The following is a 15,171-nucleotide window of genomic DNA, read 5'->3' on the forward strand; positions in this document are numbered from 1 at the left end:
ACTCAGAAGGGAACAAGAGCACGTGAACAAGGAAAACATTCAGCTCCATGAGAAACCACTGCAGTTATTTATGGATTTGAGGGAATGTCCCACAGATTAATGAATTCTTTTAAACCTAACCTTCAAAATCCAACATCTGGAACGCCTCTGATGGAGTTAAAGATCTGAGCTCTGAGTCAGCTATGACGCCTGTCTCCAGACTGATCACTTTGCACCTTCTACATACTCTCCAAAAGTCACTGGAGTGTAAAGAATGTCACAGGATAAAGACAGCAACTGCAGGGGACAAACAAATCCTGTCTATCAAAGTCCTGTGACTCCCCCCTCCACTGCCCCGGGGAGCCACAAGTACGTTCTCGGCACCAGAAGTTACAGGTTTTGATGTTCCAGTGACTCCTTTGTTTCAAAGTTCAGGCGTTCTCTGGGCTCTGTTCCCCTTCTCTGTGCTCAGTTGCCCCACTTGAGAGATGGGATAACGAATAATCCGTATTCGTTATGGATTGCTGGGGGTGGGCACACGGTATAGCCCTTTATCCCTGGAGGTGTGTGATCAAAGATACTGCAACCCACCGCACAGTCCAGTTGAGGAGAGGGGAGAGAGGCTCGCCAAGTAGAGGGTGCCCCATGTTCTGTGGATTACTGACCACACTGCTCACAGAGATCGGACCAAATTCAAGTAAAACAAAACACAAAGCCCCAGGCGGGCATGAGACAAGCCCAGCTCTGCCCAGCGCATCCTTGCAGTGCTACCTTCCGTCAGCTCATCTGGGGTGAAACCCAGGGGCGACACCACTCTCCCACGCAGCTGTGTCCTCTGATCCGCTAGGCTCCTGCCCAAGGTAGCCTCTGACCCATGTTCCTCTTGGCCTTGAGGGAAACCCTGCTCTAGGGAAACAGCCAGTCTCGGCGGGGGGTGGGGGAGTCCCACTAAGTCATGATGCCAGCTGACTGCATCCGCCCGGAGCTACAGCTCCCCATGGTGCGAGCGGCTTCCCCAACCACCTTGCAAAACTCTTCCACGACAGGAACTCGTCCAACAGCGTGATGCTCTGCTGAGGCCTCCTCCATGGCTTCCCACCCGACTGAGGCTCTCGGCCTCGCCCACTGTGGGCTGCAGCCCTGGTGAGATGGCTCTTACGGGGGCTGCCTCACGTTGCCAGGGGGCCTTGGCTGCTGAGTCCATGGTTAGTCCATCACAGAACTTTTGCATAGGACTGTTCCCAAGCAAACATGACAACACTTTCTATTGCTTAACTAGGCTTTTTTTTTTTTTTTAAGTTGCAGGAGTAGAATTCAGTGATTCACCACCTACAATACATAGTGCTCATCATAGCAAGTCCCTTCCTTAATGCCCACCCCCTATCCAGCCCATACCCCGAACGACCTCCCTCCATCAACCCTCAGTTTGTTCTCTAGCATTAAGACTCTCTTAAGTTTTGCCTCTCTTTTTCCCCCACTGTGTTCATCTGTTTTGTTTCTTAAACTCCACATAGGAGTGAAATCCTATGGTATTTGTCTTTCTCTGCCTAACTTATTTCGATTAGCATCATAGTCTCTTGATCCATCCATGTCATTGCAAATGGCAAGATCTCATTCTTTTTTATGGCCAAGTAATATTCCATTATATATGACGTGGTATATACCACATCTTCTTTATTCATGCATCAGTCAATGGACACTTGGGCTCTTTCCATAATTTGGCTATTGCAGATAATGCCGCTGTAAACATGGGGAAGCATGTGCCCCTTTGAATCAGCATTTTTTTAAAAAGACTATTTATTTATTTATTTGACAGTGACACAGCGAGAGAGGGAACACAAGCAGGGGGAGTGAGAGAGGGAGAACCAAGCTTCATGCTGAGCAGGGAGCCTGATGTGGGGCTTGATCCCAGGGCCCCAGGATCATAACCTGAGCTGAAGGCAGACACATAACGACTGAGCCACCCAGGCGCCCCCGAATCACTATTTTTATATGCTTTGGGTAAATACCTAGTTGTGCAATTACTAGATCTTAGGGTAGTTTTATTTTTAACTTTTTGAGGAACCTCCATACTGTTTTCAAAATGGCTGCACCAGCTTGCATTCCCGCCAACAGTCAAGAGGGTTCCCCTTTCTCTGAATCCTCGCCAGCATCTGTCATTTCTTGTGTTGATTTCAGCCATTCTGACAGGTGTTAGGTGCTACCTCATCATTGCACTGAACTTAAGTAGGCTTTTTAAAGGGAAAGCAACAATGATGAAAACAGCACCAAAGATAAATGAGATCTTCACAATTTTACCTTTCCCTTCTGGGAGAATGCAGAAGTTTACAGTCAAAGCAACTTGTGTATTCATTCCTGGTTCTATAACTACCAATCATCACAGCTTGAAATTAAATTCATGCATAATCACACCACAGACAAATGAAATACGACCCTGCACAATCCAATCAGGTGTGTCCATTTAAATCACATCTAAAATCAATTTCTCCCTCATCGATTAAAAATGTTTTATAAATGCATTTTAAAAATTTCTAGATTTTTCTAGAATCAAATGAGGACTCATAGAATTAGTTAACAGAGAGGATCATAATTGTTTTCAATCTCAGGGACAAAATGTACAACAATAATTTAGAAACAAGTTCAGTTTTGTCAGCCAAATAGGATATTATAAACAGCTGCATCTGATCCAGAAATTTCCTATTATTTGGACTCTGATCAACACAAGAATGTAACATTATTATTCTATTATAACTGATTAGATCATGAACTGTTAACAATTCCAGCTGGATCATTTGGATTTTTTAAAATTATGTTCTTAACCATTTCTAACTAATGTAACTATCTAATTATAATAATTTAACTATTTGGAAAGTTGAAGCACATACCAGGAAGGACCGTGCCTAGAGAAATATAAACACAATTAAGAAACGTGTTTTTAGCTTTCCACCAAGATAATCTTAAAGCAACGATATCAAGGAACAGATTCCTATTAGAAAACGTCACACGTATAACACACAAATATACGATGCTCTTTGCTACTGGTCTGAAGAATGTTTAACAGCAAAAAGAGGCTGAGACCAGGATTTGTAGTGAATGTCATTCAGTGCAAACCTGAAGCATTACTCAGATGACTGTATGTTTTGAAATAATTATAACACATGTTATAGCACCTCCAGCTTCACAAATTTGCCTCTTATACAAATATGTGATGTTATACCTACCATCCAGTGGTTCCAAACCAGGCTCTGCTAGGTCTAATAGCAAACTGCTCTAGAACGTTCTAGAATCCCAGATATTTAGAGGACATGAAATTCTACCTAGCAGAACAAGCATAATAAGAACGAGAACCAGGATAACTTGGATTTGAATCCAAGCTTCAGGTGAGTTACTTAACCTTTCAAGTACTTATTTCCTCATGAGCAAAGTATCTTCCCAATAGTGTTATCTGGATTAAATGTGATATTCTGTGTCAGATGCTGGGGTCAGAAGAGATCAGATGACAAATAAATGCTGGTGGTGCCTGTGGAAAGCCCTCAAGCCCCCCCCCCTCCTTGGCAAGTCAGAGCTGTGGAGGACTTGTCTTCAAATGGTCCAGTCTCGTTGAGGCCGCCATGTTGTGACTTTCCTTGGAAGCCACCAGTCAAGAGCATGAGCTTGAGGTTCCATTTTTTTAATTTAGATGAGATACTTACAACTGGGGGGAATCTGTAACAACCTCAAAACGCTATATCCAGTGGAAAATAAGGTGATATAATGAACCAATGAAAGTAGATCCTTAAACGATAGAGGGAATAACTCATCTTGTGTAATCCTCAGAAACACTTAAATTTTTCTTTTTTTTTCTTAGACTGAGTAGACGGAGTTTTTTATTTCTTTTGTTTTGTTTTTTAATTTAAGGGGAAATGTGAACTTTTAAGGAAATTAAAACCAACAAAGTATTTTTGAGAGATGTGGTCCAACTTAAAAATATATATATATTACCTGCAGATGGCAGGCGATCAAGGAACATGCAATTGTTTGATAGCAGATGACTGTGGCTACACGTCTGTGGCTCTAGAAATTTCAGATTTTCAGTCAGTAGTGACTCATGACTTTCATGAGCTAATTAAAATTAAATGATAGCCATATGAATGAGATCTTGTTTGGCCTTCTGAGATACACATATATCACCTTCTAGAATTTAACTATGTCTATACAGCCCGAAAGCCATCAAGGGGACCTCTCTTCCCGGAGACTCATGGTATGGTAGGAATAGGGTTTCAAGAGGCTTCCTGCAGGCATTCTCAGGGCTGCTGTCCAGGCAGGAGGGATGCCGAGCCCAGCCCTTCCCAGGAGCAGCTCCATTTTCATCTACTCTGTGTATTGCTTCAGAGTTCACAGACATGACAGATGATTTGGGGGTGGGGGGGAGGGCTAAGGGAGCGGCTGAGTGGCTCCTTCGGTTGAGTCTCCAACTCTTGATTTCCGCTCAGGTCATGATCTCAGGGTCATGGGACTGAGCCCCAAGTTGGGCTCCATGATCAGCAGGGAGTCTGCTTAAGACTCTCTCTCTCTCCCTCTGCTTCTCCCCCTGCGCACATTCTCTCTCAATAAATAAAATCATAAAAAATAACAAAAGGCTTGACAACCACTGATATGGGGAGAAGAACCCACTGTACTAGGGTTCAGAAGATGGGCTGTACTATCTGTCCCTCCAAGCTCACATCTGTCTTCATTACCACTCTGTCTCCAGCCACTAGAACAAACCTTGGCATATGAGGACACTAAGTAAACATTTGTTGGCTGATGAACATCTTATCTGCACTACTTCCAGACTGACATAACTATGGGTGAGCCACAGAGTCCCCTCAAGACATCAACGTCAATGTCTTTTCATTGTATGCGTCAGGGCTGGCGGGGGCAGGGCGGGGGTCTGTCAACACAGGGAACATTTACTCCTGGACCTGTTGTTCCTGACTGTTCCTCATCCCCATGGGGTAGGGACTGGTGTTAGCAGCCCATGGTACGCATGGTAGCAGCCCATGGTACGCATGTGAACTGAGGCCCACAGGGTTAAGTAATGCACCTCCGGTTCACAGCAAACCACTAGCCCACAAGCCCCACTCGGATCCACAACTACACTGTTCCCCACTAGGATATTCTGCCTCGACTTAGCACCTTATATCCTTGGTATCTACTACTGGATTTACGTAGGAGTCGAGGAAGCTTCTGGAAGGTGGCAGGATGGGGGGGGGACTTCTGAATCCTCACTACAACGAGGGCTGCAGAACTGTGTCTGCTGGACTGGGGTGGACTCTGGGGTAGACAGTGACACCAGCAGAAAGTCAAAGGGAGAAAAGGAATCTTGTAGGGGGTCCCAGACACAGGCCCTACAGCTGGAAGGGTTCCAGAGGCCCCCCGGCACCCACAGAAGAAAGGCCGGGGTACAGTTCACAGGGTTGTTTCTTCCAGTTCTCTGATGCTGTGGGGTTCAAGCGACTGCTAGAGGGTCCTCAGCTGAGGTTAACCCAGAGCAAGGGGACGGGGGCCTTCCCACTTGGGGGGGAGTTTGTGAGCTGCCACAGCCCCATGGGTCCCAGGACATTAGTGGCTGGAGCGAACAGGCAGGAGCTGCATCTCCGTGGGTGCAGAGAGCCACGTGCATCCACAAGACAAGAGACACACATGGCTGTGGGCCGGAGTCGGGGGCACAGGAAGCACCCGCCTTGAGAACTCCCGCAAGCATCTGAGCATGGGTTTTCAGAAGAACTGGGATTTCTGGATGGGCGGTAGGAATCAGGAGCTAGTGGGAGTCCAGTACTCATGGGGACGTGACCTCCCTCAGCAACGTGCTGCTGGGGCTCGGGGGGGCAGACACGTGGGGGACCTGGGCAGGGAGACCTATAACAAGGGCTTCGTCCAGCCCATGGTAGCAAGGATCAAATAAGAAAAAGAAAATCACTATGTTTTATAAACTGCAGAGCACCATAAAATGAAATCAAAAGGATGTGAGAGGGAGGGAGCGAGATTTGCCTAAATGATATGGATAGCTTATTACAGCGTTTGCTGTCCGGCATTTTTGGATCACAGACTCCTTTAAGAATCTATCAAAAGCTAAGAACTCTTAACCCAGGAAAATGCCCGTTCTCCCCTTCTTAAATCACAAAGGATTTCTGCCTACTCTAAGATGGTTTTTGTCTCCCCACCGTGATGTCCTAGCTCCTGGGTGAAGGACGCCTGGCTTCCATCCACACCCAGAGCCCAGGTATTTTTCTCTACAGAACAAGTGCTCGTCTTTTAGCCACAGCTCTGGCTGGGAGGCTCAGCGCCCACCTCCTGCCCATGGTTGGCCACGGTGTCGGTGAAGTTTACTCGATGCAGCCTGTGTCCAGCATGTATCAGAATTAAGACATCAAAGGAAGTGTCAGCCTTCCTCAGACAGACAGCCTAGCCTCCTCGTCTCAGAATGGATGCCAGGAGAGCAGCCTGGCAGGGAAAGCGTTGGGCCAGAAGTCCCTGGATTCTGGTCTCTGGTCTTGGACCAGTGGTATGTACTCAGGCAGGGCACTAAGGCTGGGATCAGCTTTCTCGTCTGCAAAGGGCGTGATCAGAGTTGCCTGATCAAAGGGAATCATGCCTGAGAAAATGTTCTGCAGATGGACAAGTGCTGTACAGATATGATTATTATTGCTAAGGCAAGCTATAAGGGAACCAATTGTATTTTGGAATGTTATTTTATCCCACCAGGCAGAGTCCCAAGCCCAGGCCATGAACATCTTTTCCCAAGAAAGACCATCTGATGTGATTTTGCTCCCTAAAATATCTGGAGCCCTGCTCCGAGTCACAGACTTGGTGTCCCCCAGCCCCCCTCCCCCCACTAGCAGCCATTCCTCAGGGGCTTGAAACAGACAAGCTCCATTTGACGAGCTCAGGCCCTTCTGGAAGGAAATGATCACAGAAGGGGCCAGAAGTTTTCTGAATAACACACACTTCCGATCTGGACCAGATCAGTGCTCTCGAGTCCCTCAGCCTGTGCCCAGAAGGCGGGCTTAGCGCGTCCCCAAGAGGGTCTGGAGGATGCCACCAGCCTCCTACAGCACACGGAAGGGCACAAAGAGCGACATTTGAGTGTCCAGTGGGAAAAGTCACTGTACGATGCCACTTGGCCCGGCAGCCTGGTGGTGAGACTCCCCCTGCAGGTCACCCCATGCGCTAAGCTCACCCTCGACCACCCCAGGATGCTCCCAGCAGCAGGCAACGGGCCCCTGATGGCCCTCTACTCTGAGAATGGAGGCAAGTGGAGCCAAACAGACTTAACCTTCTCTTGGCTTTGCATGCAAGGAAAGCCCTCATTTTTCAGTTCTTTACTTTCAAATAGTCAATAATCCTTTTAGGATAGCCCTTACCCTCAAAAAAATCCTAAAAAATTGAATTTATACATAATAGAATTAGACATATAACAAATCCTCTAAATATCTCCAGAGTAAGAGGTATGATGTGAGAATTAATACCAAGAATGAATGCTTCTTTTTCCTGTGAAAATTTCTGAGCACGATTTTTTTTTTTTTTTTTTAAAACAATGAAGAGTAAAAAGCAAGTAAGAAAAGCACGTACCGTCCAGCAGGGTGTTGAAATGTATGGCCTGCAAGTATTCCTTCTCTCGCATGAAACCTTTGAGGGGAGTGGCCCAGCCTTCGCTCAAAACTTGGACCCACTGAAGATCCAGCTGCAAAACACAAAAGCAGGTGAACATTTCCATAGCTCTGTTTCCCAGCCAGCTGGCCCCCGGGCAGGCCTTTCTCATTCTGTGGGGCAGAAGAATGAAGGCAGAATCTTTCATGTGTTAAGTGTTCCGTTTTGGTGCTGAGGCATGATCCAGAGGCCAGATAAGCTCGAGCCTAGAACTTTCCTACTGGAGAGCAGTGATCTAAAATTGAGGTGTAGAGAGTCTCATGATGGGCAACAGTGTTAACATTCCCTGATCCTGCTTTCCTTTTTTTTCTCAACAAATATTCTGGTCAGGCTACATATTTTCACCAAATGTAGTAGGTAGTTGACTGAAATTGGCAAACCCCTGACTTGAAAAGTCCAAAATTCTTAGCAGGATACTGGAAGTGCTTCAAGCTCTGGCCCTTTGGGCTGATGGGGAGATTTCCACCTCCTCCCAGGCCTATCCTCTTTCCCACCTGAAATACCTGTTCATCTTTTAAACCCCGAAGCATGGGTCACTGCTCTGCTGACCTTTCCTACCATCCCCAGGACCAAAACAATGATTAGATTATTTGAAGTTCTTTTGTAGCTCGCAGCCCATTTCATTATGGGAATTATCGTTCCACGCCATAATTATAATCACATACTTCTCATGTGCCCGGAGCACTGGAGTACTCAGAATTTCTTTCGTAAGGTCAGGGGCTTCTGCATATAAATTTGTCATGACTGGTTCAGGTATGAATGAACCTGCAACAGGTTCCCACCTTACTCTGCCTCTTATAAAAATGCCCAAGGTTTTAAGGGATAAGAAAAAGGTACCAATGAAGATCTGATCAGCCGGAATGGACCAGTAACACTGACCAGTAAAGAGCCAAAGGCACCTGCCATGCCCTTGACGGGGCTGCAGCGAACAGCGAACACGTTCCAGGCAGTAAATTCAACGTGACCAAAGGGTCTACACCTTCTCCTTAGGCTGGACTCTGCCTCGTTAGGAAAGATCGGGACTTGCAGAGTAGGAAAAGAGTCCTATCACTTTAGATCAGGGTGGATCTTTTCTCCACATTCCTTCTTGATTGTCCAAAAAAAAAAAAAAAACACACTTGCATTTTTTTTCTTTACTTGCATTCTGGACAAACTTTCCTCAGCCATTGCCAACAATACCGCCTAACGCCTGCACTTTGGCATAACTGAAGATTTCACAGTGTCCTCTGCAAAACAGAAGTTACCTGCCCTGTCTTCCTCTGTCCTGGGCACTGCCCCACTACCTTGCAGCAGCTGTTGGAGAGAGAGATTTGCTTGGCAAGAGGTTAGAAAAATAAAAGGCAATGATGAAGTGTTCTTCCTTATGGACATTGCATTTCCCTGATCCATACCTTCCTTATTACCCAGAGTAGTTGTAAACACATTATAATGATGGCCGTGAGGCTAATTCTCCTGGGGCCAGCCCGCAGTCTCACCTTGGTAATTTCTAATGAAGGGAGAGCTTCGGCCTCAGCCCGGACCTGGTCAAGTTTGTTCTCAGGCACAAAGAGCTCGTGGACGCTTTTCATGATCGTGTGTGGTACGATGTTCTGAAAGGAAGCAGAATGGGTAAAAATTTGAAATGAAAACTGTAAAAAGAATGCTCCGGTGAATAAATGACCTTCTGTGACTTTATGCAATTGAAATAAATAAACAAACAAAAGCAGCTCCCAGGGCCACCCACCTGCTCTTGGAGGAGCTCCACCACCTGCTGGACACAGTCACTCACGGAGGACAAGTTGGTTTTCAGCACACGCTCAGGGGTTTCGGGTTTCTCATAATCAGAATCAATACCCGTGAACCCTGCAAGGCAGAAGGGCGGAAATCACACCGGCACCGACGGGAACAGGCTTTCTAAACAGGAAGACATGAGCCATGATGGAATAATGCGTTACACTGAGAATTTAGAGCAGGCTGGGAAAGGTTACCGGCTGTCCTTGACCTCTAGCCATAGATAAAAATATCATATCATGTCATACCATACAAATGCACAGCTGTATTTTCAATATCAAAAGCCCCCAAAGTACCAACAAGATTTGGCTAGGTCCAAGCTCTCTGCAGCTGACTGGAACCCAAAAGGAAGATGAGAAGAAGAAACAACTCTGGAACACACCCCCTTAGACACACACTCACGGACACACACCCATTGGACCTGAACTTGATCGCTTATGGCTGAGGGGACAGTTCTGGAAACACCCCAGCCCACATGTTGATGAGCCCATGGATGTACTGAGTAGCCTGTGGTTGGATCAAAAGTTGTGTGTCCTAGATGCAATTGTGGGCAACGGTTTTTGAGACTTAGGACCGGCCTCCAGGGACAGAGTGTGAAGGCCCGAGAAGCAGCAAAAGAGCCACAGGCTGGTGCTCCCACCTTTGATCTCCCCGGCTCGGGCACGTTTGTAGAGGCCTTTCACGTCTCTGCTTTCACAGATGTTCAGAGGCGCATCCACGAAGATTTCAAAGAACGGCAGTCCTGCCAATTCGTGGATTTTGCGGGCATTCTCACGGTCCTGGGGAGCGGGGGGAACACGTTCGAGAAGGTGAGCGAGAGGTTTCACAGTGGAATTCTTTATCACGAAACGAGGTATACTCTGGTGCTTGACAGGTTCAGGTTTACACGAGCATGTGTGCTCTGTTGCGGTGGCAGAAAACTGGTCCTTTAGAGAAATCCCAGGGGTGCCTGGGGGGCTCAGTTGGTTAAGCTTCTGCCTTCGGCTCAGGTCATGATCCCAGAGTCCTGGGATGGAGCCACGCATCAGGCTCTCTGCTCAGTGGGAAGCCTGCTTCATCCTCTCACTCCCCTGGCTGCATTCCCTCTCTTGCTGTCTCTCTCTGTCAAATAAGTAAATAAAACCTTTTAAAAGAGAGAGAGAGAGAAAGTCCAGAAATTTCCCTCCGGTGAACACAGCTCCTTCAAGGGCTTTCAGAGAAAACCACAGAAAAGAATCCCTGCTGAAAGACAGGCTGGCCACCCGGGAGCATTTCATTCACAGGGAGTGTTCAAAGAACGTGGCACCTTATTCGTAGCTCCCAGAAATTTCCTGTTTTAAAACAAGAACAGGGTCCCTCTTCCTCGGCGATTTCCACATTAAACACACACGACCTGACGCTCTGGCAGTGAACTGCCATTTCCTTTAGCAAACTAAGCTTTCTGACTTTGTGGAGATACAAGATTACAGTGCTGTTGACTTTTTCTTAACTTTTTCCTTCCTTCCGACCCCGGCCAGAAGGTGAGTGTGGACGGGTCTTTGTCCGCTGGTGCCCCGGCATCTGGGAATAAAGGGGCTCCCTTGACAGAACCAAGATTGAGCAGAGGAAACGAGGGAGCAAGGGAGGGAGAAAACTGGGAGGACAGCAGTCCCTGGTGCCGCCCCCCAACGACTCCTTTCCCAGCGTTGTCCATGCCGCCCACCTGATCCTTTTACCTTCGTGAAAGGAGAAATGAAGCTGGTGATGCAGACCAGACCCGCATCGGCAAACAGCTTGGCCACCTCGGCGATCCGGCGGATGTTCTCCTCTCTGTCCCCAGGGGAGAATCCAAGGTTCTTGTTGAGGCCGTGACGCACGTTGTCCCCATCGAGGGAGTAGCACGGGATGGCATGCGAGACAAGGTACTCTTCCAGAGCAAAGCTGATGGTGGTTTTTCCAGCACCGGAGAGACCTGTTCATTATAATCATTTGACCTCAAATCAAAATCACTACCATCCAGGAAAAGCACAGTTGACTACAAGTCAAGTACCTGCATTTTTTCCGAACATCGAAATAACCATCCATCCCCGATTAGAATTACAGCACTGAGAAACAAATGGGGTTCATAAGTATGGGGAACCTGGGGGGGTCTTACGTGGTTCTTGGTATGTTCTATTTCGCCTGCGGAGTGTTTTAAAGATGAGAACATTGTGCATACAAATCCAGATTCTGGCTTCGCTTGGAAAAAAAAAAAAAATCAGAAGATCTGGAGACTGTGTTCTCATGTCCCCTCCTGCAGGCACTCAGCAGGAGTGGAGGGGACAGCCAGCTCCGGAGACTGGGGGACCCACCTCTCCTACCGAGCCTGCGAAACAACCACTAACAACAGACCCCTCTGGCCTCGAGATTTTTCCAAAATGACTCTCAAAACATGAAGACAGTCATCCTGAGCTAGGCTCTAGATGTGTTTAGAGTTGCACTACACCCTTCAGTGTCTGGAGTCTTTCCGTGACGATGTACCTTTTACCATGGTTTCAAAGTACAGTGGCGGGGGTGCGCACTGCATGATTTCTATCTGAGGGAAATCATGAGGAGGAAGGGAACACTCCAAAAATCCCCTTGTCCTGAAGATCTCTGGACTTGAGAAATGGAGCACTGTGCCAAGCCACTGTCGGGGGGTACCCAGGTGTGAGAGAGGAAAGGTTAGGGGGAAGAAGAGGAGGTCAAAAGCTTAACATGGAGACGATGCCAGGAGGAAGGAGGGAAAAGGAAAAAAAGGTAAGAGAAAAGCAGGAACAAAGGAAGAGGGAAATAAAGACTTGGAAAGAGGGGCTTCCCAGCTGGCTCAGTTGGTGGAGCATGTGACTCTCGATCTGGGGGGTTGTGAGTTCGAGCCCCATATTGAATGCAGAGATTACTAAAACACAAATAAACTTAAAAAAAAATGACTTGGAAAGAAAGGTGATATATGAAAGGCAAACAAACAGTTTCCAGTGTTAGTTATGTTTTTAAGTCACGCCCTTGGCCCTCACAGGCAATCATGAGAAGCAATGGCTCCAAGAGAAATGGGCCATCTTTGGAAATAATTTCTGAAGACTACTGTAACTCCGTTCCATTCGAACAGGACTTAGGTCATAAATTCCTCTTAGAATTGCGTCCAGCGTGGGGTAGAGGAATCAAACTCCTGAATCTCTGGTGTGTTGTCTCACGCTGGAAAATGAGGGAAAGGATAGAAATTCCTGTCAGTTTTGCTTCAGGTCTCAAAACTAAGGACTAAGCCACAGTAAACTGGATTAAATAGATTGTTGGTGGATTTATTTCAACGCTCAGAGGTCACAGGAATTACACCTCATGAGAGCTTGATTTCCTAGGGGCCAGGCCCTGGGCTGTGCAGGCTTTCAGTTCACTTAGTCCTACCCTTCGTCAGCCCCCCCCCCCCCCCCCCCCCCCGGGCAGGTTCTATCCTTATCTCACTTCTCAAATAAGAAAACTGAGGTTTAGCCTGCCTAGTCGGCTTGTCCAAAGTCACCCAGTTAATGTAAGTGGAGCTGGGGCTCAAAACCAAGTCTTAGAAGGGGTTGGTTTCTCTCGTCGGCCTCAACAGCCTATCTCTATAACATAGTAAGACAGAATAAACTGGGAAAAGATTTTTTTTTTTTTAACGAGTAAGAAAAGACAGACAAAATCCATCCTTTAGGGTGTTTTTCCTCTTGTACCAGTTATCTTTCTGTTTTGAAGGCTGTTCCACATTATAGAAAGTGGACTCTGTGTTGGTCCCAATACGGAAATTGGACAATTTGCCATTAAGGCAAACACATAACAAGAGGGAAGCATCTAGAAGGCAGCTGTTTGATCTACGGCCGCACAGCATGTCTCTTGGACGGGGCCAGGGGTATACCCCGACAGGATTCATGACAGGGGAACACTGCCTTTTGGAATATAGCAAGCTCCTCGCCCACTGTGTGTCCCCAGCCCGCCCTCGGGGGAAAGGTGTTGCACCACAGGTGAATGAAATCCCAGAAAAACTGGGGAGGATGAGGAGGAGGCTGATGGGGCCAGGAACGGCAAGTGAAGGGGGAAGACTGCCACACTCCTCAGCCATCCCTTCATGCAGGAAGAAATCAGCATCTGGGTTTTGGGGTTGGTTTGTTTTTTAATCTATTCATTTCTTTGAGAGAGCAAGAAAGAGAGCAAGCAGGGGCAGAGGGAGATGGAGAGAGACAAGCAGACTCCCCGTGGGGCGTGGAGTGTCAAGCCCGAGATTGTGACCTGAGCCAAAATCCATAGTCAGTCACTTAACCCACTGAGCCACCGGGCGCCCCAATAACTCAGCACTCAGCTACTGAGATCAGCAGCACGCAGCTGGTCTCAGAACCTGGGTAAACATCTCTGCCTCAATCTGAAACACTGTGTCTACACCGGACTTCTACTCCCAGGGATCAACTTCCTCTACCCTGTGCTCAGAGCCTAAGGCAACAGTCCTGGACTAATTCCTGTCCTATTACTAAGTCTTAGCTGCGACGTTCTGAGGCCACAAAAACACAGGAAAAAGAAGAGATTCATCAGGTCACCTCCATGGGAGTGAGTTGTTTCGTAATCCTCAGCTAAGTGGAAAAGGCTGGTTTTCCTTCTTGTGCAGATCCTTATGTTTTCAGGTTGTTGTTTTTTTTTAATTAAGTGAAATAGTCCTCTACCACGTTAAAACATCAGAAAACAAGAAAGAATAACTCTAGACATCCAGAACCTTACAGACAGCCAAATGCTCACTGTCAAATTAGGAAAGCCCCACCCTGAGCACCAGTACGAGCGAGGAGACACAAGCACGAGAATTACGGGCTCGCCTCAGGCTGGAAGGGGATGGTCTCATGAGCTTGCCCCTGTCCTGCCGAAGGACAGGACCAAGAACGAGAGGAGTCCCATGCCTCGATCTCAGGCTTCCTTCCCACTGACCGCAGAGGGAGGGCCGACCACTGCGCTCAGCCTCGTCCCCGTGTTAAAACAAACATGTCCATAGGTCACTCCGAGTTCCTTCAAATTCTTTGTCACATGTCAATTTTCAATTAAAAGAAAAAGGTAGCAACAAGGCATACCTGTCAGCCACACCGTACATCCTCGGAATCCACCCCTCGTCCCGACCACCTGCCCTCTCTTGTTCCTGCTCACGTGGTGGGCCTGGTAGACGATGTTGGTGGACTTCTGCTGGCTCTCCTACGAAACAGGAGCAGGCCCAATACAGCATCAATAAAACAATACAACACGTATACGTGTAATAAAAACACAATATAAGAATAGAGAGTCTACATATATAAAATACCTATAATACGATACGTATACAGTATGTACACATATAATAAGTGTACATATGCATATGTATACAGAAACAATAAAATAACGGAGGACAGTAACAGTCACCCCTAACTGGAACTCCTCTTTTGTGACCGGCACACAGAGGGACATTTATTAATTCTACTAAATCAGAAAAAGACACTGCCTTTAGAATACCCATCATGACCCTCTGAAAGTATAATCTGAACGTGACAATCACTGACACGCTGTCAAAGTCTTGGTTCTGTGACATTGAAAACTGTGCACCTTCAGGGGGACGGTTAAGGGAATGTCTTTGTCTCCATAAGCTCATGCAGCAGATCCTACAGATGTGGCTGGGACACAAGCCAGTTCATGCAGCCCCTGGGCAAGTTCTGGGGAGGGGCCGGTTGAGCCCCACTGTCCGAGGAGCCAGGGAGAGGCTCTGATCGCAGAGCAAAGCGCTCAGTCAGGGACACCGTCTTTCAC

General features: G+C 47.2%; 1 protein-coding gene across 2 annotated transcripts in view; it reads right to left on the reverse strand.

Moving 5' to 3' along the window:
- PAPSS2 (3'-phosphoadenosine 5'-phosphosulfate synthase 2) overlaps nt 1–15,171 on the reverse strand; it is a 68,980-nt gene that overhangs the window by 13,167 nt on the left and 40,642 nt on the right. Inside the window, exons 2-8 of one of the 2 annotated variants that reach the window (XM_047701727.1) lie at nt 14,469–14,586; nt 11,115–11,350; nt 10,061–10,199; nt 9,374–9,492; nt 9,126–9,239; nt 7,573–7,684; nt 2,865–2,879 (exon numbers count right to left, since the gene is read on the reverse strand). In XM_047701727.1, the coding sequence (XP_047557683.1) occupies nt 2,865–2,879; nt 7,573–7,684; nt 9,126–9,239; nt 9,374–9,492; nt 10,061–10,199; nt 11,115–11,350; nt 14,469–14,586 (853 nt within the window). The remainder of the gene's footprint in view (nt 1–2,864; nt 2,880–7,572; nt 7,685–9,125; nt 9,240–9,373; nt 9,493–10,060; nt 10,200–11,114; nt 11,351–14,468; nt 14,587–15,171) is intronic. The other variant, XM_047701726.1, reaches the window with a different exon arrangement.

This window comes from Lutra lutra, chromosome 14 (assembly GCF_902655055.1).
Source record: "Lutra lutra chromosome 14, mLutLut1.2, whole genome shotgun sequence".
Lineage (NCBI taxonomy): Eukaryota > Metazoa > Chordata > Mammalia > Carnivora > Mustelidae > Lutra > Lutra lutra.